Source organism: Hypomesus transpacificus, unplaced genomic scaffold (assembly GCF_021917145.1).
Source record: "Hypomesus transpacificus isolate Combined female unplaced genomic scaffold, fHypTra1 scaffold_30, whole genome shotgun sequence".
NCBI classification, from domain to species: domain Eukaryota; kingdom Metazoa; phylum Chordata; class Actinopteri; order Osmeriformes; family Osmeridae; genus Hypomesus; species Hypomesus transpacificus.
In genome coordinates, this window is record NW_025813826.1 from 2,903,018 (window position 1) to 2,925,359 (window position 22,342).

The 22,342-nt window shown below is 42.7% G+C and overlaps 2 protein-coding genes, 1 long non-coding RNA gene and 1 pseudogene across 6 annotated transcripts; 3 read left to right on the forward strand and 1 right to left on the reverse strand.

The window, feature by feature from the left end:
* The first annotated feature begins 1,386 nt into the window (after positions 1-1,386).
* Positions 1,387-2,423, forward strand: LOC124463571 (annotated as a pseudogene).
* Positions 2,424-3,042: 619 nt separating this feature from the next.
* On the reverse strand, positions 3,043-6,286 carry LOC124463654 (lysosomal membrane ascorbate-dependent ferrireductase CYB561A3). 3 transcript variants are annotated; one of them, XM_047015462.1, is made up of 7 exons: positions 6,136-6,286; positions 5,463-5,602; positions 4,702-4,906; positions 4,325-4,533; positions 4,024-4,178; positions 3,683-3,851; positions 3,043-3,563 (listed from the first exon to the last, which is right to left on the reverse strand). In XM_047015462.1, exons 2-7 carry the CDS (start codon positions 5,592-5,594, stop codon positions 3,540-3,542), a joined length of 894 nt encoding a protein of 297 aa, XP_046871418.1. In that variant the 5' UTR covers positions 5,595-5,602; positions 6,136-6,286; the 3' UTR covers positions 3,043-3,539. The 3 variants fall into 3 exon arrangements, with proteins under 3 accessions (XP_046871418.1, XP_046871420.1, XP_046871419.1); XM_047015464.1 differs by lacking the exon at positions 6,136-6,286 and having other exon boundaries at positions 4,702-4,929; positions 5,463-5,551; XM_047015463.1 differs by lacking the exons at positions 5,463-5,602; positions 6,136-6,286 and adding an exon at positions 5,299-5,452.
* Positions 6,287-6,322: 36 nt separating this feature from the next.
* LOC124463655 lies at positions 6,323-12,369 on the forward strand. 2 transcript variants are annotated; one of them, XR_006955592.1, is made up of 4 exons: positions 6,323-6,614; positions 7,721-7,804; positions 7,928-8,537; positions 11,626-12,369. It is a non-coding gene; the product is annotated as an uncharacterized LOC124463655 (long non-coding RNA). The 2 variants fall into 2 exon arrangements; XR_006955591.1 differs by lacking the exon at positions 11,626-12,369 and having other exon boundaries at positions 6,326-6,614; positions 7,928-9,061.
* Positions 12,370-14,677: 2,308 nt separating this feature from the next.
* On the forward strand, positions 14,678-21,131 carry LOC124463645 (zinc finger protein 271-like; the record flags this gene model as incomplete). The annotated part of the gene is made up of 2 exons (XM_047015455.1): positions 14,678-14,815; positions 19,688-21,131. A coding segment is annotated over exon 2 (1,266 nt), but the record flags the coding sequence as incomplete, so codon positions are not given.
* Between the last annotated feature and the right edge of the window lie 1,211 nt (positions 21,132-22,342).

Genomic DNA, 22,342 nt, shown 5'->3' on the forward strand with positions numbered 1-22,342 from the left:
CTGCCGCCTTGTGCAATGTTTCTGATAGATGTGTTAAAACATTTCAGAAAATGTATTCTACAGATACCTTTACTTGCATACCAAATGAGGGTGGGACACCAAGAAGAACACACTGAGCAGCACTACTGGAGCAGTTTAATTAAAGTCCCTTGATCAAGGACACAACCTATCTTCCTGAGTTCCAGCAATCAGAGTGCAGACGGTAGAGGAGGAAGTATCTCTACCACTTGCAGCTCTCACCAGTGGCACCCCCAGACATTTTTCAGAGGGGGGGAAACTGAAAATCATGGGGTGGCACTTCAAAATCAAAAGCTGTGACTGGATTTCAGGAATTCTATAATGCTGTTAGCATGTTAGCTGTTGCATTGTAGATGGAGGCCTGTTGATGTCAACATGAGAGTTAAGGAATCGCATACTGATATACTTTGTTTTCTTATTTTTACGATATGCATAGACTAATTCCGGCACAGTCAAACATTTTGAGTACTTTTTTTCTTTTTTCAGATGATATGTGACTTGGGAGGAGGAGGGGGTGGCAGTGGCACCTTAATGCACGTGCTTTACCTGGGCTTAAGCCCGGAGCCTCGACCAATCAGGGGCCTCTTAATAATAATGATGATAAACGTCCGTATTCGTGGTGTCATTACTCTGCTCTACAGTGGCATCAGCTGGTGTATGTGGAGGGAGCCCCCCCCCCCCTCGTCTAAACAAAATGTAACAAAAACTAGAGAGGGTACAATTTCTGGGGAAATTGTAGGGTGTGCTTGCTTGCGTCGGTTGCAGATGGGTCCATTTAATATGAAACAACAATCTAAACCCCTTTGAGACAAGCTATTCTAAAAACGTTGTCTGTATTTTTCAGATGGAATTGGGATTCAAACAGTACTATCTGCTAACTGAAAATATGCCCCCAAACGTGACTTTTTGGTCTCAATCTAGATCCCTGCATGGAGAAGCTGAATTGTGCTTCAAGCAAGCTAGCCTAGTTGCTGTTGCTGAGTTCCCTTCGTTGACACAAGGCACTTTATGCCACGAAAACTGAATTTTAGCCTAAACGGTGCAACGGAATGCAAATAAAAACACAAGCAACTCAATTGCTATCAAGACAAAACTTTAGAATATTTGATTATATGATTAGGGGGGGGGGGGGGGCATAGCCCAGGGGCCTCAAGTGCTATTAAGACGCCCCTGGGGGGTGGCAGTGATTGTTCTCATCATACCATTCATTCCGTTTTTTTTGTCTTTATGACAGTAGTAGAGTTACAAAGGATGGCATCACGTGTTATGCCTAGTGTGTGAGAGGGCAAATAAAGTGACAAAGTTCTCTAAAGAAACTGCCTATCGTCACTCATTCTACACAGTAAATATTGTGAAACATTGCAGAACATGGGCAACGATACTGAAAGCAGAGTATGGTCAGGGCTGGTGACTCTCACAGGCTGTGGGCTCTACGTGTTGGTCTTCAGCACGTGTCTGGGGAACGCCCTGGCGTGCTCCGCTGTGGTCAGATTCCCCCATCTGCGTTCCAAGGTTGAGTACGTTTGTGATGTTTCAGGCCGGATCTCTTTGTGGCCACGATGGTCATGCCCAGAAGGAAGTGGCCAGCTTTTTGCCCTTCGGAAGCTTTTCGTAGGTGTGGGTGGTCTTCGATGTCTCCCACCATCTCCATCCTCAACTTGTGCATCATCCGTGTGGATCTATATTAGGCTTTGGCGGGCCCCTTTAACAACAAGCAGAAGGTGACATACTAAGTAGCTTTGATCATGATTGCTGTGGCGTGGACTCTGTTCTCATTTCTTTCATTGCTGTGCAGCTAAGCTGGCATGAAGCCCAGGGGACATATATGGGACTGGAGGAGAGAGGGTCTGCTTAGAGGTGTAACACAAGCTTAAATCGCACCCATGCCATCACATCCTCCCAGACCAGATTCCACACGTCTGTCACCATGATGATTGTCACGTACACTCGAATCTCCTTTATCGCTTAGAGACAGATCCAGCTGATTTCTACACAAGAACGTGCGGCACTCCTGAAGCTGCCAGGACTGTAGTGAAGCCCCTGAAGACTTCTTTGAAGATGGACCAAGGTACTCAAGGCTCTCTCCATTCTCACAGAAGCATTTGTCTGCCAGTCGCTCCCTTTCTTCATCCTGAACTTTATGGTCCCCTTCTGTAATCCTGACCTACACCATCTTGGTCAACTCCTGTGTGTCACCTTCAACACAGACTTCCGCCAGGCATTCTCCATGCTACTGGGATACAGACGGTTTTGTGTCAGAAATACGGATCAAACTGTGAAATTACATGTCATGTGTGATGTATTGTGTTTGTGGACAATGTTAATGTGTAACTCAATCCTGATAATCCTTGATCCGGATGGTTTGGGCCCAAGACATCCGTGGACTGTTAACCCCACTAGACTAAGACTTGTACCCGTAGCACTTAATTTCATGTAACGATGTGATGTACTGTATGACTGCATTTGATAAAAGGAAATAAAAAGAAGTTCAAAAAAAAAAAAAAAACTGTGAAATTACGCAATTAACTGGCATCTCATCACTGACACAACACCAGGAATCGCCAATATCTACAACATGTCTTAAGCCACGCATATCAACTGCCTCACATTGTCAAAGACATGTGGCTTGATACTATATCGGACCGGGTCAGGGTGAAATGTCTGTTTTGGATCAAGAGACTGAATTGTCTCTTGAAAATATAACCCCATCAACGTCTGTGGCAACTCCTCCTTGCATGGTCATGTAGCTCACAGCAAGACATTAACTGCTCACATTCCTGGGATACCCTGAGACAATCTCGACCTGAACACCTGCCTTCTCAGTTAATGCAGTAGATCACTGTTTTCAAGACTATCTTGAAAAGTAGAATTTAGCCTGAAACGTTGGACCACACCTATTTATTATGGACACCCTCAGGGTGGTTTATAACTGCAGATTGACAATTGTGAGGTAACAGATTAAGAGGGTACATAAAAACTGCTGCAGATCCTAAACTGGTAAACAAACCTCCCCAAAAGAATATGTTCAAGTCAAAATTATTTATAGAAGTTAGCTTCACAACGATCACAAAAACACATTCACATTTGTTATAATGCCAAGACAAGGCCTCATAATTCAGTATGTTGTCTTCTTTCATTGCATTTTTGAGTGAGTTCAAAGGAAAGTCTACCCTCAAGCACAAGTCCTGGTACTAAGGGGAATTGTTTAGACTGAATCTTTGATGTGGATGACGAATGTATTAAAGTGTATATTTAACTAGACAGTTTGATATTGCTGCTGTACAGGCTCTTGGTAGGATCAGATAGCTTGGCCCTTTGGAAAAAAAACAACATAAATGATTGAAGAAACATTTTAAACAAATAACTTACAATACTCTGAGTGTATTTACTTGTGCAAAAATCATGTTTTGGTAAACTAAATATTTTAGAAATAAGACAAATATTTGCAGGATTGTCCAGAAAGGTGTAATAGTAGGAAGGTTAGCAGACTGCCAGGGATGTTCTGTATCCCTCGAGTCTCTTCAGGTGTCTTCTTGAAGCAGTGGCTGTGGATAAGTTACATAGGACAATCATTTTCTCTGACAGTTTTACGTAATTATTTTCCAAATAACATGTATTTTGATCAACAGTGCCAGTTTTATTATGTACTACATTTTGCTCTCACCCTGTAGGTTGCTTCATTACTTCTGGGCTCTGGCCGCTGCCAATTGGGATTGGACAGGATTTTCAAGACAACCAAGCCAAAGGCTACAATCAAGGCCCCCAATGAATTGCCTAACACTGCCTCAGGTGGCAGCATTGCATATGGCTTGGTCCCATTGGTGTTGGCTTTCCTAAAGTAAAGAATACACTTTGAAAACAATTTATATTTCTACATCAACCTACCATATGAATATATCAGATGAAAAGGAAGCTTAAATTCTGTAACATATTTGCAGGAATTTGAAACAAATCTATCTGGGTACAAACTATATGGAACCTCTTTCAAATAAGTATAGAACGTACAGTGCAAAGAATAGCTTTTCATTGATCCCTGAGATGCACGACACGATGCTAAGGAGCAGTATGCTAGCTCCCAGCCACACATGGACAGGCTTCAGCAGCTTGCGGAATGACATCGGAGAACAGGGCAGAAGAAATCCAACGAGTCCTGCAACCCACTGAAGAAAAGCACCCAGGAACAGTCACACTCAGAGAACGTGTTCCCAAGCCCGACAGCTGGTCACGACCAGTTCAGAGTATGTGCAAGACAACAAACGAGAAGGGAAATAACAGGTTGTTGTTTGTGCTTGGATACTGTGGATACCTGTGTAGTGAAGAGGGCTGTGGTGCATATGCCGACCCAGCTGTGGAGGGAATACAGGTTGGGAATGTGATTGTTGTTGTGGTTTCCAAACACGGCACAGAGCCCCAGGAATGACAGGACCAAGGCCAGCAGCAATACCCCAGCATGCAGAAGCTTCCAGGGCAGCTTGTTCTCGCCCCAGGTGAGGGGCACACGGTACAACACAGCTCCTATAGAATAGGAGGGTACGGGGGACGAGACAAAACGTTTAGAGGAAGGATTTTATGACCACCGCACGCAGTGTTCAAATCTTCCGTTTTCACTTCTCTCTTCTGGGAATAGAAAACACAAAAGCAGCACTGACAGGTTATGAAACCGGCCACAACAGACGGTCTTACCGTTGCCATACAAGACCACCAGACCTGTGACCATGAGGACAGGGTGCCAGTTGAACTGAAGGGCTGATCCATCCCAGGCAAAGCCCCCTCTCCACTGGGCGTTCCAGTAACACACACATATCACGCAGGCCATTCCGAGGCACAGGCACAGCAGATAGCACAGGTAGAAAGACACCGTGGACTTCATCCTGAGGATGTCTGTCACCTAGTAGCAACAGTCAACAAAAGCTCGGAGAAGTAAATTGAGTGACAATGGAAATGTCAATTAGACAGGAAGGCTTTCCAGTATTCCTATTAAAAGTGACTTTAATTACAGACATTAGTGAGACTCGGAATAGTACCAGCATTCTATACCAGTTATTTCTTTATAATAGTCAAGTCAGTTTATTTATAAAGCACATTTAAAAACTGCCAACGCCGACCAAAGTGCTGTACAAAGTTATCAAATAAGGCAAACAACAATAAACCAAATAGCCCCAATTGGTTGCAATGGTTCTAGTAATGAGGAACCAGCAAATGTGCACTCTATCCAAAAGCTAATCAAATAAATGAAATATACATTTTCCATTTCAAATGACAAAATAACTCTTAACTTACATCAACAGATCTGCATCACTTCCTTGTACCAAAGTCACAACTGCAATTGTCACTAGTTGAACACCAATACAAGACTGATTTGTTTCCTTAAAATATCATTCAAATCCCCCTAAAGTTTCCAAACCACACCTCCACGTAGCTCTTTGTATTTAGTTGATACTTACAATGATGTGTGATTTAAGTTCTTGTATCAGTTTGCCAATTGCTCTTTCACTTCCACATTCTTCTACTCTTAGTTGGCTTAAAGGTAGAAAGTCATTTGTTTCAGAGCAGGTGGGAGATGGGGGATACTGCATCCGTACATCTGCCAGTAGAAGAAAACAGTGAAGCAGACATTCATAACGGGAATGCTGCTAGAGCGACCAATAAGCCCAAGTGGAAGAACCTTGATAGGACAGGTGAAAGCTGTCCAAGTGGCACTGGCTTACTTTTGTTTTTTTACCACAAGCACAAAACCTATACAACAAGGAAAACTAAAATGTTGAACAGGTATGCTGAAGAATCTCTCTCCCCTCTCACAAACTCTCTCATTCACAGACCCATACCAAAGTAAAACAGTAAATCCTAAGGGATCATAGGGGAAGTTAGACTGCTGAAAGATCAGAACTCTGATGTCCCCTGGCGATGTCTAATTTGCAAATCAAGGATGAGTTTTGAGTTAATTGATTTTCAGATTGCCCTTATATCTACCAAAGCAGCAAGAGGGCCAGTAACCTATATACTGTCCCTGGCTGACCTTGTGCAAGGTTTATTTGAAGAGAACCTATGATATTGATAGCAGATCCAGCTCGCTAGTAAAATATTACAGTAAAACAAGATGATTGCAAAGATTCCTACCTTGTTTACATATCTGCCATAAGTACGGAATTATTTTTGATGATTTCCAAATAACACTGTCTATATCAAAGATTCTTATACAAGTTGATTAAACTAGGTACTCGTAAGTTCGCACTTCCTTATTGACGTCGCTATTCGCTAAGCATGGTGGGTAAAGTAGTTCCGACTCCAAAGTCACCTGTTTCGTGCTCGACGAATCCGCAGAGTGGGGTTGCGCATTCAGGCTCACGCGCTCATATAGAAAGCCATGTAGGGAACGCCACAAAGACACACAAAATTAGGGTTGCCAACCGTCCCGAATTGTCCGGGACATCCCAAATTATGGGTGATTTCGATTTGTCCCGTCAGTGACAGCTCCAGTCCCGTATACCAATCACAGCCTCACCGGACAATAGGCTGTAAACGCGCAAAAACTCACGCAAACGTTCCCATGGGACACGATTGTTGCTTTTTCGGGATGGACTCCGGCCGCTGTTGAGGTGAGCGTTATTGTGTGTCAAAAGGAGAAACTTGTAATAATTGTCTTGACTATTACTATTTAGAATACATCCAATCGAGTAGCTATTAGTGGTTTGCCAAAATTACACTGAAATTAGTACATTTACATTACATTTATTCATTTAGCAGACGCTTTTATCCAAAGCAACTTCCAAGAGAGAGCTTTACAAAGTGCACAGGTCACTGATAATAACAACAAGATAGCCCCAAAGCATTGCAGGTTGCCAAAAACAAAAGTACACATTGTGAACAACCAAAAATAAGTGCTAAAGGGAAGAAACCATAAGAGCATGTAGTTAAGCAAATTACAATTACACAACATGAATCTTTAAGTGTAAGTGTACCTGTAGGAAAGCAATAAAAATAGGATTAAATATAATACAACTGAACGGGGCGCCTTCTTTAAAGAGCTTTGTTGCTTGGTCGAGTTATACTTTCTTCCAGGTGGATGGTTTATGGCTAATGAAAGCTTGCGATTTCCGTTATTGTTGGTCAGCTGTTGGTGCACATGCATGTGCGTGTGCGCACCTGGAAGAAAGTGTCCCTCATTTGGGGTTGAGAAAGTTGGCAACCCTACACTAAATCATGCCACAACACCATTGCATAAATATGGATTATAACTTATATGGTATACGCTTCATCCATGAGTGTCTACGGCGCAAACTGTGGGAGCCGGGGAATGTTGTCATCTATCAAGTCTCTTGCATTGACCTGTATAACTCGACCAAGCAACAAAGCTCTTTAAAGAAGGCGCCCCGTTCAGTTCTATGGAAAGTGCTCTGTGGCGCAGCGAGTCAAGTAAAACCCAAATATGTCTCAGGAGAGATCCAGGCTCACTCCAAATGTAAGTGCACACACACACTCACACACAGGTACACATAGGGCCTGTCTGAACATGTCCTCTCCTCGGTGTGCTGTTGCAAGGATTACCATGGTGATGGTGGTGAGCGGAGTTCAGGTAAGATTTCCTGAAGTGTGACAGATGACAACAGAGTGACTTCCTGTTCAGGCTGTATCTGAAGCTGTACTAGATCAGTTACGCAGCACTCTGTTGCTCATCCTTCCTTGTATCTCCTCTCCTCTACAGCTCATTGGCAGCCAGGTGAGACAGTATCAGTCTCACGTGTGCTCTAAGACCTAGATGAATGTCCCGTTTCTGGCTGACCACAAGGTAAGACCTGCAACATTTATGATAGATAGATAGTACCTTTCACACTTGGTCTTATTAAGCTGATTCATCCTTTTAAGACTCTTAAATGTGTGTGTGTATGTGTGTGTGTCTCCTGTCCACCAGCAAACTGAGGTATCGATCATGGAGGCCAGCATGGTGGTGGGTCCAGATGTGATTCTGCGCACCACAGCCAGAACCTCCTGGGTGTCCAAAAAAACCCCAACCCACAGGGAGGACTAGACAGAGGATGAGGACCAGGACTGCGACCTGGACTCCTCTGAGGATGACTGGGATGAGGAGGATGAGGGCTGGACCGAGGATGAGGACTAGGACCAGTTCCAGGATCAGGAAAGATACCAGTCCTAGATGAGGACTTTGATGAGCAGGACTCCCACTTGGATCACACTAAGGATTCTGGTTGTCCTTGTGACCATGGCTTAGGAGCATATGTTGTTGATGATGGTTCGTTGACCTTTCTACAGGGTGGCTGCTCTCAGACAGGCCTTTACAGTGAGTACCTACTAGCTAGCTAGCTCCTGTGTGTTGATGTTCTCTACAATGAACATCAACACACACAGTTTGCTAACTCCTGTGGTAGAATTTATTGCATTAGCTAGTTATTCTGATCACCCATGTTTGTCCCCAGATTCGGTGTACTTATCCTGACAGCATAGAGTCCATGTTGGAGGCAGTTCGCCTGCTACTAGGCAGGCTGGCAACTGAAGCACAAAAGGTGTTTGACACATCATCTCTTCACCAACAGTATAAGACTTTGGGTGACCTTGATTTATGTCACCCTAAAAGGTTATCACCACTTGAAAAGTCTACACACATGCCAACTTGAAGTTAATCTAACATACCTTAGAAAACATGGGGTCTGTGTGGATCATAGACATGGTGTTTCAGCTGGTTCTGCTGGGCATGATGGAGTTGGACTGTCAGCACCACCTGGTGGTCATGTTTGCCAACCTGCTCAGAGACAAGGAGGACCGCACCACCCCTAGGGACCTGCCCTATTCCTCCACCCAGTGGCGCCTTAATGCACGGGCTTACCTGGGCCTGGGCTTAAGCCCGGGGCCTCGACCAATCAGGGGCCTTAATAATAATACAAAATAATAATGATGATAAACGTCCGTATTCGTGGTGTCATTACCCTGCTCTACAGCGCATCTCCCCCTTATCTAAACAAAATGTAACAAAATGTAACAAAAACTAAAGAGGGTACAATTTCGGTGTGCTTGCTTGCGTCAGTTGCAGATGGGTCCATTTAATATGAAACAAGCTGAACCCCCTTTGAGACAAGCTATTCTAACAACGTTGTCACCGGCAGTATTTTTCAGATGTAATCGCGATTCAAACAGTATCTCCATCTGCTAACTGAAAATATGCCCCCAAACGCGACTTTTTGGTCTCAGTCAAGAGCCCTGCGTGGAGAAGGTGAATTGTGCTACAAGCAAGCTAGCCTAGCTGCTGTTGCTAGACAAATTACACTGAGGGGATTGTTTGAATGCGCCGGAAATTAAAAACGTTTATTTTACATTTTAGGCTGTGGCATTGAAGACAGCGACGCACCACACAAGTTTGAGTTTAAATACATTATTTAATGTGACATTACTTACTGTACATGCAAGTCTTGAATTGCTTAAATGTATAATGATGTTAGTACACCATGGCACGATACGATACTTGCTGTGCAGCAATGCACGTTGTATCCATGCATCGTTGCTAGCGTATGCTGAAATTGTGACGTAGGCTAGCACACAAAGTTCCCTTTGTTGACACGGCACTTTTTGCCAATTTCAGCCTAAACCGTTCAACGGAACGTAAATAAAAATACAAGCAACTCAATTGCTACCAAGACAAAACTATTGACATTTGCGTTTATCTGGAGGGGGGCCTCAAAAAAGTCCATAGCCCAGGGGACTCAAGTGCTATTAAGACGCCCCTGCCTCCACCACACCTTGGGAAGCACTGTATCCCTCCGCTTTCCCCTTCAGACCAGACATCTTTGTCTTTTCTCTCCTTCCTCTTCCTCTCTTCTCTCCTTCCCTCTGTTTCACCTATTGCACCACCATCCCTCACTAGTCCCTCAATAGGATCTAACAAACGGAATGAAAGGAGGAAGAGACAGACAGTGTTCAGAGATTGTGTTAGACAGTTATTGTAGGTAGTTTTTTCCTGTGAAGGTCCACAGTAGTGTGTGATGAAAATAGATATGGGTCAGACGGCAAAATTATATTCTAGTTTTTTTGGGTCGCTTTGGTACTACAGTATTTTCGTAAGTATGTGGGAAAACCTCACAACAGTTAGCACACAGCTTTAAGCAGACAGGCTTTTTTACTGTTCAATTATATGTTTTACTGTTCAAATGTTGAATTGACAAAGTTGAACACAAAAATAACACTTTTTAACCACACCTTATCAGTACATGTCTCAGAGAAATACCTTTCATGTGAAGCAATTGTCTTTCACAATGCAATGCTCACCATACTTTTGAAATGCCTCTCTTCTGATTTCCGTACACTCATGTTTTTAGTAATGTGATTTATGTGATGCAAAGCACAACAAGCTATCTAAGTCAGTCTTACTTTAGTCACTCAGTGAAGCAACAGGTTTGTCTAAGTCTTAAAGTTACATTTAACCAGTGTTCTGTTTGCATCAGGGAGTATGTTAGCTAACCACCATCACACCAAATTCCATATATTCAATACTGGAGAGAAACTTTTGTACATAGCAACATGAGGAGCTGCAGGTCATTCTCAATCTCCAGTTTTTCCAGCATATCGTCTGTACGTTTAAAAAAAAAGATTCACAATAACAGAGGTTGTAGATGAGTGTCAGGGACAGACTGTCAGTCACAGCATCCTACCAGAGAGGATGTAGGGATCAATTTTAACCCCCGGAATCAGATTTATACCCAGATTCTTTTGTGTCAGGTACTTTATGTTTGTTTGTTGACACATCTAAATAGCCTTTTAAATACAAAATTACGCCCACGACCCACCCCCTTTATGCATCAAAACTACCTTTTGCCCAGCTATGGAAATATGCAAATCACAATAAAATCCAATTGAATTACCTACCATTGGAAATAAATATGTTTTCTGTTTGTATTGGCTTTATATTGGAACTGTCCCCATACACGTGCCTCCCCTCTGTTCATCATCTCCAATATATCCTTTTCAATTGATTACATTACATTACATTACAATTGATGGAGTTGTTTGGTTGACAGTGTGTCTGGTGGCCCCTGAAACCACTTTGATGATATTAGCAGCACTAAGTCTACCCTATCATTCAAGTGGGGAGGGGACCATAATAAATGTACATTTTTGGAAGGTAATTTGTATGCTGGTGGTTGAGCCATAACAGGACGGTTGATACTAAGAGTGTTATTCTCATCAGAGGATGCCTCATAATCAGGGTCCTCAACATTATCCTTTGCCTCAGACTCATTCTGCTCTGTCACTTTCACTGTCAAAGACCTGTGACAAAACATAATTGACAGCAGACTTTACTTAGAGCTCCTTTTCAATTGAGAGAGCCCAGATAGTGTCAAGAGAAATACTTTATAAGGCTGCTCTGCAAGATTGTATTTGTTTGCTCCGCCCCTATTTTGTGTGAATTATGTCTTCCCACCCTCCAATGTTATGTAAATAATCAGTTGTTCTCACAATACTATAGAGTAGTATAGTGTTAGTTTAGGACCCTAAAGCAGAGGGACATTTTGTAAACATTATACAACTGCTTGTTATTGTGACCCCTATATCATTGAAAACAAATGTGTGTAAATTTAGATATTTCTTGTATGTTTCATACAGGGGTCTTCAGTGACACCTTCAACCTCTCCCTCAACCTGTCTGTACCCCCCACTTGCTTCAAGAGGACCACCCTTGTCCCTTTGCCCAAGAACACCAAGGTCACCTGCATGAACGACTATCGCCCAATAGCACTGACCTCTGTCATCATGAAGTCCTTTGAGCTGCTAGTCAAACAGGTCCAACAGGTCTACAGACGATGCCATAGCCCTGACCATGTGTGACGGTATGTAATAGATGTAGCCACGCTCCGTCACAACAAGGTGTCGTTCGCCACTCGCTGGGCTCGAACGCACAACCTCTGACTTGCCAAGTAAGACCAACTACGCCAAAGAAAAGCTAGCCTTTCGTTGACATAGGTGGCATTATATATAACCCTACGGAGCGAGTTTCACAGTTCTCACTCTGTTACACTCACCCCTTTGAAACTCACTCAGGCAGTTAGCTGATGCTAACCTAGTGAATACGGGTCACGGCACCAATGTGGCGGGAATGTAACAGACGTGGCCACGCTCCGTCACCAAGGGTATAGTCCGCCACTCGCTGGGCTCAAACCCTCGACCTCTGACTTGCCACTACCAACTACACCAAAGAAAAGGTAGCTCTTTGTTGACGCGGGTGGCTTGCTACATACCTGAGGAGCGAGTTTCACGGTTCTCACTCCGTTAAACCTTCACACCACTCTCTCCCACCTGGACGAAGGGAATATGTATGTGAGGATGCTGTTCATTGATTACAGCTCAGCATTCTACACCATCATCCCCTCCAGACTTGTCTTCAAGCTTGTGGACCTGGGACTACCACCCCCTCTGCAAGAGGATCTTCCACTTCCTGATGGGGAGGCCACAGGTGGTGAGAACCGGTGACCGCACCTCATCCGTACTAATCACTAGCCATGTTACGCTCGAAGCCGTGCTCACGAAGCGGTATCGACCTTTTGAGGCAATTGGTACTGACACAAAAGTGTCAAGCGTGGCTTCAAATGGGCAAAAAACACGTGATCACCTGTCGAAGCTTTGGACGTCACACGAGCAGCTGAGTGTCATGCTACAGTCCGAGACAAACTGCGTTTTATTCAAACGCTTAAGACATCAGAAATCACTCATATTTACGGACGCTACTGAATATTTTCATTGACAGAGCCAGAGACAGATAGATTGCCATAGCTAGATAGACAGAGCTATAGAGATGTGCGAGAGTAGGTGTACACAAGCACATACATCTTTCTCTAGTTTTGCCAGCCTTTTAATGTGGCCATCCCTTTCCCGGTTGCAAAAGCATGTTCCAAAACCAAACCCGCTAGTCTACAATATCAAATAATAATGTATTCATTGAGCATATACTTCCACTAAAACAAAGTCAGAGAGTTTTGATCTCACTATTTTAGACTGTGGTGGGGCAGCGCTCTTCACACGAGGCCATACTCAACTTACTTCCATTACGTGAATAATTCAATTAGAACCTAAAAGTAAATTTTATGAATGTAAAGTAGCAAAGACGTTACGGTTTTTATAATACAACAAGATATATGATAACATATTTTTGACAATTGCACATAGAAACATTTGTCACATAACATTCCCTTTATTTATTTTGCACTATTGTACTTCACTTGTCTTAGGTTAGTGTAGGTTTATAAGGTTGGTATAGGTTATCATGTGTATTATGTGTACCGGTATTTAGAGGTTTAGTATACTGTATTAAATATTGTATATTGTTTGTATTAGTTTATTTTAGCTTATCATAGATGTAATCTATGTTCTGTGTACTTATATGTTATACCAGGTTGCTTTGCGTTGTCTTAAGAATTTCAATGCCCAGTCTGACCCTGTGTTGTTCTGTGCACCTGACAATAACTTGAACTTGAAACATCTAACAAATTTGACTGTTTGACCCTGGTTGTTTTGCCCACACAGCAGGGCTTCTTCAACACAAGTTCCTTTTTCTTGTCTTATGCTCCGTCTCTAGTGTTAAACATCTGTATTAAGTTCTGCAACCTGTTTCCTTTTTTGCTTTCTTGCATATTGTTGAGTTTGACAGACATGAACTATTGAATTGAATATGTAACTGTCTGGAACTACTGTTTAAAAGAGTGCTCAGATGTCATTTTTAGAGAGCCCTTCTGACTTAAAACTATTGTAATGCTGTGTAATATATTTTTGTTGCTTGATTTTTCCGCAGGTACACCCTTGCAATTTTTCGAGGTTCATGATGTCTAATTTCTATCTTGTTTAACTACATGCTCTTATGGTTCTTCCCTTTGGGACTTATTTAGTTTTCACAAGGTATGCTTCATGTTTTGGTTACCCGCAATGTGTGGGGCTGTCTCCTTGTTATGATCAGTGACCTATGCACTTTTGTAAAGCTCTCTTTTGGAAGTCGCTTTGGATAAACGCGTCTGCTAAATGCATACATGTAATAATGTAACTGTAATGTTACAGACATGACTTTGGTACTGTTTTAGTCTTTGTTGCAAGAATAAACAGATAAGGGCAAATTCTTCTGACCTCTAACTTTTAATGATATCCTAAAATGTACGTCATCACTGTTTAATTTTGTAGCACTGACGGTAACGGTAGGCTATAGGCCTATATCACGATATATTCGTTTTTCATAAAAGAAAAAGTCAATTTGTTTCAATAGAATGCAATCCGAACTAGACATAATCTGGCGCACTCGGCTGGGTTTGGGTGCAGTATGCTGGCAGGTTTGTCGCATGAACTACGTTTCTTCATATGTGTTGTCAATTTTGTAAAAAAAAAGTCTAAACTTTTTTAGTTCTGCACTTGTTTGTAGGAGTAAAGCGAGTTTTGGACAACATTATACAATCAGTGAGCTACTGACCCTAGTATTACTGTACAGACTCGTTTTTTGCAGATTTACGTGAAACCTACGTAGGCCTATGGTCTACCCTAAACAATTCAAGTGTACGATTTAATACGAAAATTAATGAAACATTTTTGACGCATGCATGCCTATCATAGCCTTTTTACCGTGCTGGTTCCATCTGGTGTTTCAAATGTGCAACTGCATCTCGAGCGTTTGTATCCTTGACTTTTTTGTATCTACGCTTACGTGAGCTCTCTAAACCAATGTAGTTTGTCATACGTAAAGTGAAGCTTACCTACGTTTTAACATTTTCAGACTTAATGTAAAAGATCAAAGCTATGTTGGAGTTCTAACAACTATGAAGGTAAGTGCTAGCATAATAGCCTATGCGATGCTTTTGACGTTGTATCCAGGATTTGCGACGTTGTGCATGGTAGGCTATTTAAACTCATTTCGGTGCTAGCTAGCTAGCTTTGCTTCGATTGTGTTGTTAACTAATTAGATTCAGTGTTTGTCTTCATTAATGGGTATATGTTAGTACGTTGTAAAATAGTTTGTAATATTTGTTGTATGTTATTTAGATGCAGACAGTGTTGTGAGTCTCAAGGGACGTACGTTTGTGAACTTTAATTTGACCACCCTCGTGGGCAGCATGAAGATAGTCTTCTGTATTGCTGCAGTAGAGCCAATATAAGTTGAGTGGTCATAAACATTCCGTGATTTATTTTCAGTGGCGGATCTAGAACATTTTACATGGGTGGCAAAAGGGGGGCAAGAGGTCTTGGCAGGGTAGCATGGGTAAACGGTACGTGGTAATCCCTATATGTGAATGGTTTTAACAAAACAAAAACAGGACCTATTTTCAGCACGGGAGTGTAATGGCCTAAACCATCCCACCCCCACCAGGCGTCGAGCCATACTTGAACATTCGTGGCTAAACCCGAACCTAGGACCTAGGTGCTATTTAGGACGTTATTTGAAATCAGAACTTCACAGTAGGGCTGCAACAACAAATCGATTAAAATCGATTATTAAAAGCGTTGGCAACGAATTTAATTATCAATTCGTTGTGTGCGCGATTATTACACCACTCAATAAGTCGCGGAGATGTTTGAGTATTAAAAAAAAAAAAGTTTAGTTGAGCGCGGAGTAGAGCGGAGGTAGAGGAAAGACCATCGGAGAGACGTTGTTGAGTTACGTTGTTCTGAAACACATGGCGGAGAAATCAGTACGACTTAATTCATCCAAGGTGTGCAGCACACTAAACACGTCGAAAAGGTGTGTTAATTGACTGAGGTGGTGAAGTTAGTTTCATATTCCACATTTGTCTCACATTCGAAAGACGCTACTTTGTCGCGTTAGGGACAGTGGCGGAACCAGACTTTTATATATGGGGTGGCCAAGGGGTGGCCACGGCTACTTCAAGTGTCCACAGACCAAGACTGAAAATGTGTGTGTAACCTTAGCCTGGCATCTAAGCAGTGTAAATTATTCATATGATTGCTGATGAGAAATATTAAAATGCACTTAAGCCTGAGTTCTTCAGTGTGGCCTAGTATGGTCCATTAGGGTTACTTTAATCAAATTATACATTTACTATGAATAGACTGTCTCTACATTTGAATTGCAACTCATTTCTTTCTTACACACACTGTAGTGTAGGCTACTCACAAACTGGAGAGACTTTGGTCACTCTGTTTTCATGAATACACTGTATAATCTGGGTCTAACCAGGTTAGATCCTTCTTTTACATTAAAACATAACTTTTAGTGTATACTCAATACAAGAACACTCATGAATCAACAACCAACATTTTAAAGTGAGGCTTAGGCCGAATCCCAATACTCCCCCTTACCCAGGGCTCCAGACTGCGACCAAATGGTCGCATTTTGCAACCAGTTTTTTAGACAATGCAAGCATTTTTTACAAACACTCGCGCATGTGCGACCGACAAATTTTGAATTCATTGAGTGTGCACAATGTCAGCATGTTAGCAACGACACAGATACGACGTTCTAGTATGACAACGATATCAGTGTTCCTTCTGCATTAGTACCGTAGCTAAAGTCTAGGAAAGTTGAGGCTATTTTTCGCTAGGTACCTATAAACCTAGCTAAAAGTCTTGGAAAGTTTAGGCTATTTTTCACTAGGTTCCTACGAACGTCTTAATCTGCCAGACAAATCTGCCAGCGTTGCTACTCCATCCCTGCCTGTGTTTGAGCTGTTGCGCTGTTATACTCAGCAAGTATTGTGTTGTAGTGTCGGAGGACTGATCGAAAAGTGCATCATACATTTAAGTCATTTAGCTAAGACTTGCATGTACAGTACGTAATGTCACATTAAATAATGTATTTAAACTCAAGCTTATATGGTGCGTCGCTGTATATTGGTTGTAAAAATGACAGTAAAAAAAACGGACCCATCTGCAACCGACACAGGCACACGCCACAATTTCCCCAGAAATTGTCCCAGGGGCGATTCTAGGATCAGACCTTTAGGGGTGCTCAGCCCCCAATGAGAATGTGACATGAATACAGTGCCTTGCAAAAGTGCTAAACGTAAACCCCTTGCTAATATAAATCCCTAATTTCACTGGATAACAATTAATACATTTATGTATTATTATGCAAAATATTGAATGAAAAAACTATGAATGTCCCGTTCTTCATGAACTACCAGCATCAAATGATAATAAACAATATATTTAAAATATATTATTTTTAGGGGTGCAGAGAATAAATTTAGGGGTGCTTGAGCACTCCTAAAAAGGGTCTAAAATTGCCACTGAATTGTACCCTCTCCAGTTACATTAATAAATGCATTGCAGGTCAATATAAGGTGTACCCCTAAATTTTCTGCTTGCGCTCCTAACATTTTCAGTCAGGGGCTACTGTGCTCCTAGTAAAAAAAGTTAGTCTGGAGCCCTGCCCTTACCCCTTCCCCTTAATTTACCCCTAGCCTTTGGCCCTCGAAAGTAAGAGGTAAGGGCTACATAGCCCTAGGACATGGGACACCACTTGGTTACAGGTACGTCGTCTAGCGCGTATCGATATCTCCAAAGCAAGTAGTGTTATGCACTTATATCAAACAAAATTCGCTGCTAATGGAGTTTACTTAAAACTGTAGACATGCTAGTCAGATAAATGCGGGACTGTTGTGCAATTCAGCACTAACATTAGAGTAACAAACTAGCAATTTTTAGAAACGTTTCGATTTTGAAAATGGTTGCAAATATATATGTCCAGGACTGTGTATAACACAAAGCTCAAAAAGAGTATTGGGACACCACTAGCTCTCAAGGGAACGCGCAAAACTAAGGGGAAGGGGTAAGGGGAAGGGGTAAGGGGGAGTATTGGGATTCGGCCTTAATCTGGGAAAAAAACTGTGTGTGTGTGTTGTGTATGCTTACATGTGTGGCCTACAAACACAGGCTAAACTTGGCATGTGACTGACTGACTAGTATGCTGCTCTGAGGTCTTGGGGTGGTGCAAGGACTGGGGTCTATTTCCACCTGATCCTGTTTGCTCAGCTTTTTGAAGAAGTCTGCTATCTCACCCTTTTAATGTTTGAAGTGAACACTAAGGAAAAATAACATGTAGGCTTACACATCCAATTACCCACATTTGAGTCCAATCTCAATCTTAACATATTCCCATTATTATCTATATTCAACTACTAGATCATGGCTAGCCCTACTCTGAAATACGTATTTCGAACAGGCATTATACAATAGCAAACAGGGAATATCTGACTGCCGCGTTAATCTTTGGTAATGTTAATAAATTGATAAGGCTCAAGGAATCTTAGCAGTTAAGTACAAAAATAGTGTAGCGACCCACACCAAAAGACGTGTCCTATGTTAGGCTTTTAGTTGGTTGTTTACCAGTAGTGTTCGTGGGGTCCGACTTGCCAATCAACCTGCTGTCTGCTTGCTAATCACGGGAATGCCCAGAATGTTCGGATGCCGGGCATCCTGGTGGTTGGAGAAGGGGTATGGAGGGGGGTTGGGCAGGGGGGTTGGAGCATTCGAAGTTAAGACCAGGTTGGTTTAGCGTCTTTGACCTCAGTAAACATATACTGAGAAGTCCATGTCGCTCATGGAAAGCTTCGGATAAACTCGAACAGCCGCCTCTGCACTGACCATTTCATGGCGGATAGTTTTAACATGGACGATGGACCAGAGACAGACGAGGTTCACAGCAGGGGTGTCGTTAGACCCTTTTTACTGGGGCAAGTGCCCCAGTAGAAATCTGCTGTGCCCCAGTAAAATCTAAAGTTTGAGTTTTAACAATTTATTTTATTAGTCAGTGCATTAATTTAGATAGATAATCCCGGATAAAATAAATGCAGTATCCCAATCTACGCTAATAAAATCAAAGCAGTTTAACCGAAAACACAAACCGATGCCCGCAGGATTCTATGTCAGCGCGCTCTTCTGAACTTGCCACATAGCCACTGCAGCACGCACGGGTGTCCAGGTGTCGGACTCGTTACACAAGTCAGAATTAAGGTAGGCTAAGAAAACATTACAAAACTAAAGAAAGTTTCTAAATGATAGGCCTACCGATCATCATATTTTGACTTTCACATAAAAACAATATTACATTAAGCTCAAAAAATAGTATTTGCGCTCAAATGAATGCGAAAAAAATTTGCGCCCTTGCATTAACTATTGATGTCCCTGCCAAAGCTGATATCAAACTTGTGTCCCTGAACTGTTGTAGTGGGTTAAGCAAGGGAAATTGCCGAGTAATGCATTGTGCGCAGCAAGCTTGAAAGAAAAAAAAAGGCATAATGAACAGGGCTCCAGTAGAGTTTTATGTCTAACAACGCCTCTGGTTCACGGACACACGGCTTCTCTTGCAGTGCGGAGCTGTACCGAGCATCACCCTCCTGGCCGTTCATCCTCCGTTCGCACCTGGACCATCCACCGTCAATTCAAATTCTATACTGTTTTGTTCGGCTTGACGTAACGTAACTTCCACTATCTGGGTCGTAGGTAGCTTACTTGAGAGAGGTGGCGGCTTCCAGCGAGGGGGCGGAGCTTCAGCTCCTTCAGGCGACACGCCCCGCCAGTCTCAAGCAGAGAAGACTGCTGATTTGCTTACGATTTCAAAGCCTAATTTAACATACTTGTTGTTTTTTATTTATTTATTTGAATTTGGATGTATAGTTAATAAAACTTTATTCTGTGATGTGGTGAACTTAAAACTCGTTTTTAATTCCACTTCACAGGATCTTTAAGGCTCCAGAGAGACTACAGAGACTCAACCAGAGAGACAACAGAGACTCAACCAGAGAGACTACAGAGAGAGACTCAATCAGAAACAGCAGTAACTAGACAGAGGATCAACCAGAGAGAGACTAGATCCAGGATCCAGAGAGATCAGAACAACAAAGAGAGAGCTGAGTTATGAAGACACATCACTGTGATACATGTGGGAAGAGCCTTTCCTCATCCAGTAAACTCAAGATGCACATGAGGATCCATACTGGAGAGAAGCCCTACAGCTGTGACCTCTGTGTTAAAACCTTTAGACATGCTGGGGATTTAACATCTCACCGCAGAATCCACACTGGAGAGACGCCCTACAGCTGTGACCTCTGTGGTCAAGCCTTTAGCAGTAATAGAAGTTTCACAGCTCACCGCAGGATCCACAGTGGAGAGAAGCCCTACAGCTGTGACATCTGTGGTAAAACATTTAGCCAGGCTGGCCATTTCAGAGATCATAGCAGGATCCACACTGGAGAGAAGCCCTACAGCTGTGACCTCTGTGATAAAACCTTTAACCGGGCTAGCAGTTTCACAGATCACCGCAGAATCCACACTGGAGAGAGGCCCTACAGCTGTGACCATTGTGGTAAAACCTTTAGCAGTAATAAAAGTTTCACAGTTCACCGCAGAATCCACACTGGGGAGAAGCCCTACATTTGTGACCTCTGTGGTAAAACTTTTCGACAGGATGTCCATTTTAGACATCACAGGAGAATCCATACTGGAGAGAAGCCCTACAGCTGTGACCTCTGTGGTAAAACCTTTAGCAGTGGTAGCAGTTTGACAAATCACCGCAGAATCCACACTGGAGAGAAGCCCTACAGCTGTGACCATTGTGGTAAAACTTTTAGCAGTAATAAAAGTTTCACAGTTCACCGCAGGATCCACAATGGAGAGAAGCCCTACAGCTGTGACCTCTGTGGTCAAACCTTTAGCAGTGGTAGCAGTTTGACAATTCACCGCAGAATCCACACTGGAGAGAAGCCCTACAGCTGTGACCTCTGTGATAAAACCTTAAGCTGTGGTAGCAGTTTGACAATTCACCGCAGAATCCACACTGGAGAGAAGCCCTACAGCTGTGACCTCTGTGATAAAACCTTTAGCAGAGCTAACCATTTCACAGTTCACCGCAGAATCCACACTGGAGTGAAGCCCCACAGCTGTGACCTCTGTGGTAAAACATTTAGCTGTGATAGCAGTTTGACAGTTCACAGCAGAATCCATACTGGAGAGAAGCCCTACAGCTGTGACCTCTGTGGTAAAACCTTTAGACAGACTGGGGATTTGACAGTTCACCGCAGGATCCACACTGGAGAGAAGCCCTACAGCTGTGACCTCTGTGGTAAAACCTTTAGCCACGCTGGCCATTTCAGATCTCATAGCAGGATCCACACTGGAGAGAAGCCCTACAGTTGTGACCTCTGTGATGAAACCTTTATTATAGCTAACCATTTCACAGTTCACCGCAGAATCCACACTGGAGAGAAGCCCTACAGCTGTGACCTCTGTGGTAAAACCTTTAGACAGACTGGGGATTTGACAGTTCACCGCAGGATCCACACTGGAGAGAAGCCCTACAGCTGTGACCTCTGTGATAAAACCTACAGCAGCGGTAGCAGTTTGACAATTCACCGCAGAATCCACACTGGAGAGAAGCCCTACAGCTGTGACCTCTGTGGTAAAACATTTAGCAATGCTAGCAATTTCAAAGTTCACCACAGGATCCACACTGGAGAGAAGCCCTACAGCTGTGACCTATGTGGTAAAACATTTAGCAATGCTAGCAATTTCACAGTTCACAGCAGGATCCACACTGGAGAGAAGCCCTACAGCTGTGACCTCTGTGACTATTCAGGTAAAACAAATGACCATTTGAAGAGTCACCTTTTATTGATGTAAGACTATTTAGCCTGTGTTACGAACCTTGTCTAGGGGGAAAGGAAGTAACACTGGACAAACACACAAGACAGAACACGCATGCAAACAAGACGAGGGACATAACAGCCTGTGTTTTGCACCTCTCTTGCATCAATTGTCTTTGGAGGAGAGCACTGAACTGCTCCTGCCAAGGGTTCTTCAATTTTTTCCTCAAATTTTCCTTGTCTTCCTTGAGGGTTTAGGTTGTTAGAGGGGCAGTTCTATGGGCGCATGTGAAGACCTCTGTGACATTGCTTGTAAAAAGACCTATACAAATAAATGTGATTTGAATAACATCAGTCCTCCATTGCACACTGATCTTCATCCATTGTTGAAGAATACGGACGCACTTATCTGTATTTACTTTTGCAAGTAAAGGGTCAAGAGACTGGATGGTTCTGAAACAAAAGGGTTTATTGTCCTATTTACCAGATGATAGCCTGATAACAGGGCAGTTTACACCCTTCTCTCCTACCTTACTGGAAGACGAAGACTGGAACAGAGATTTACATTTAACAGAGAGGAACAGAGATGTGTTAAACAGGGCTGGGCGGTAGGCAGGGGTGTCGTTAGACCTTTTTTACTGGGGCACGTGCCCCAGTATAAATCTGCTCTGCCCCAGTAAAATCTAAAGTTTGAGTTTTAAAAATGTACTTTATTAGTCAGTGCATTCATTTAGATTGATAATCTCAGAAAAA

Excerpts from the sequence above, each read along its gene's own strand:
- LOC124463654 (XM_047015462.1), bottom strand. The coding sequence starts at position 5,594 with ATGCAGTATCCCCCATCTCCCACCTGCTCTGAAACAAATGACTTTCTA. Across the intron at positions 4,179-4,324 it reads CAGCCCTCTTCACTACACAG|TGGGTTGCAGGACTCGTTGG; the intron begins GTATCCACAGTA and ends GCTTTTCTTCAG. Across the intron at positions 3,852-4,023 it reads GAAAAGCTATTCTTTGCACT|GAAAGCCAACACCAATGGGA; the intron begins GTACGTTCTATA and ends TCTTTACTTTAG.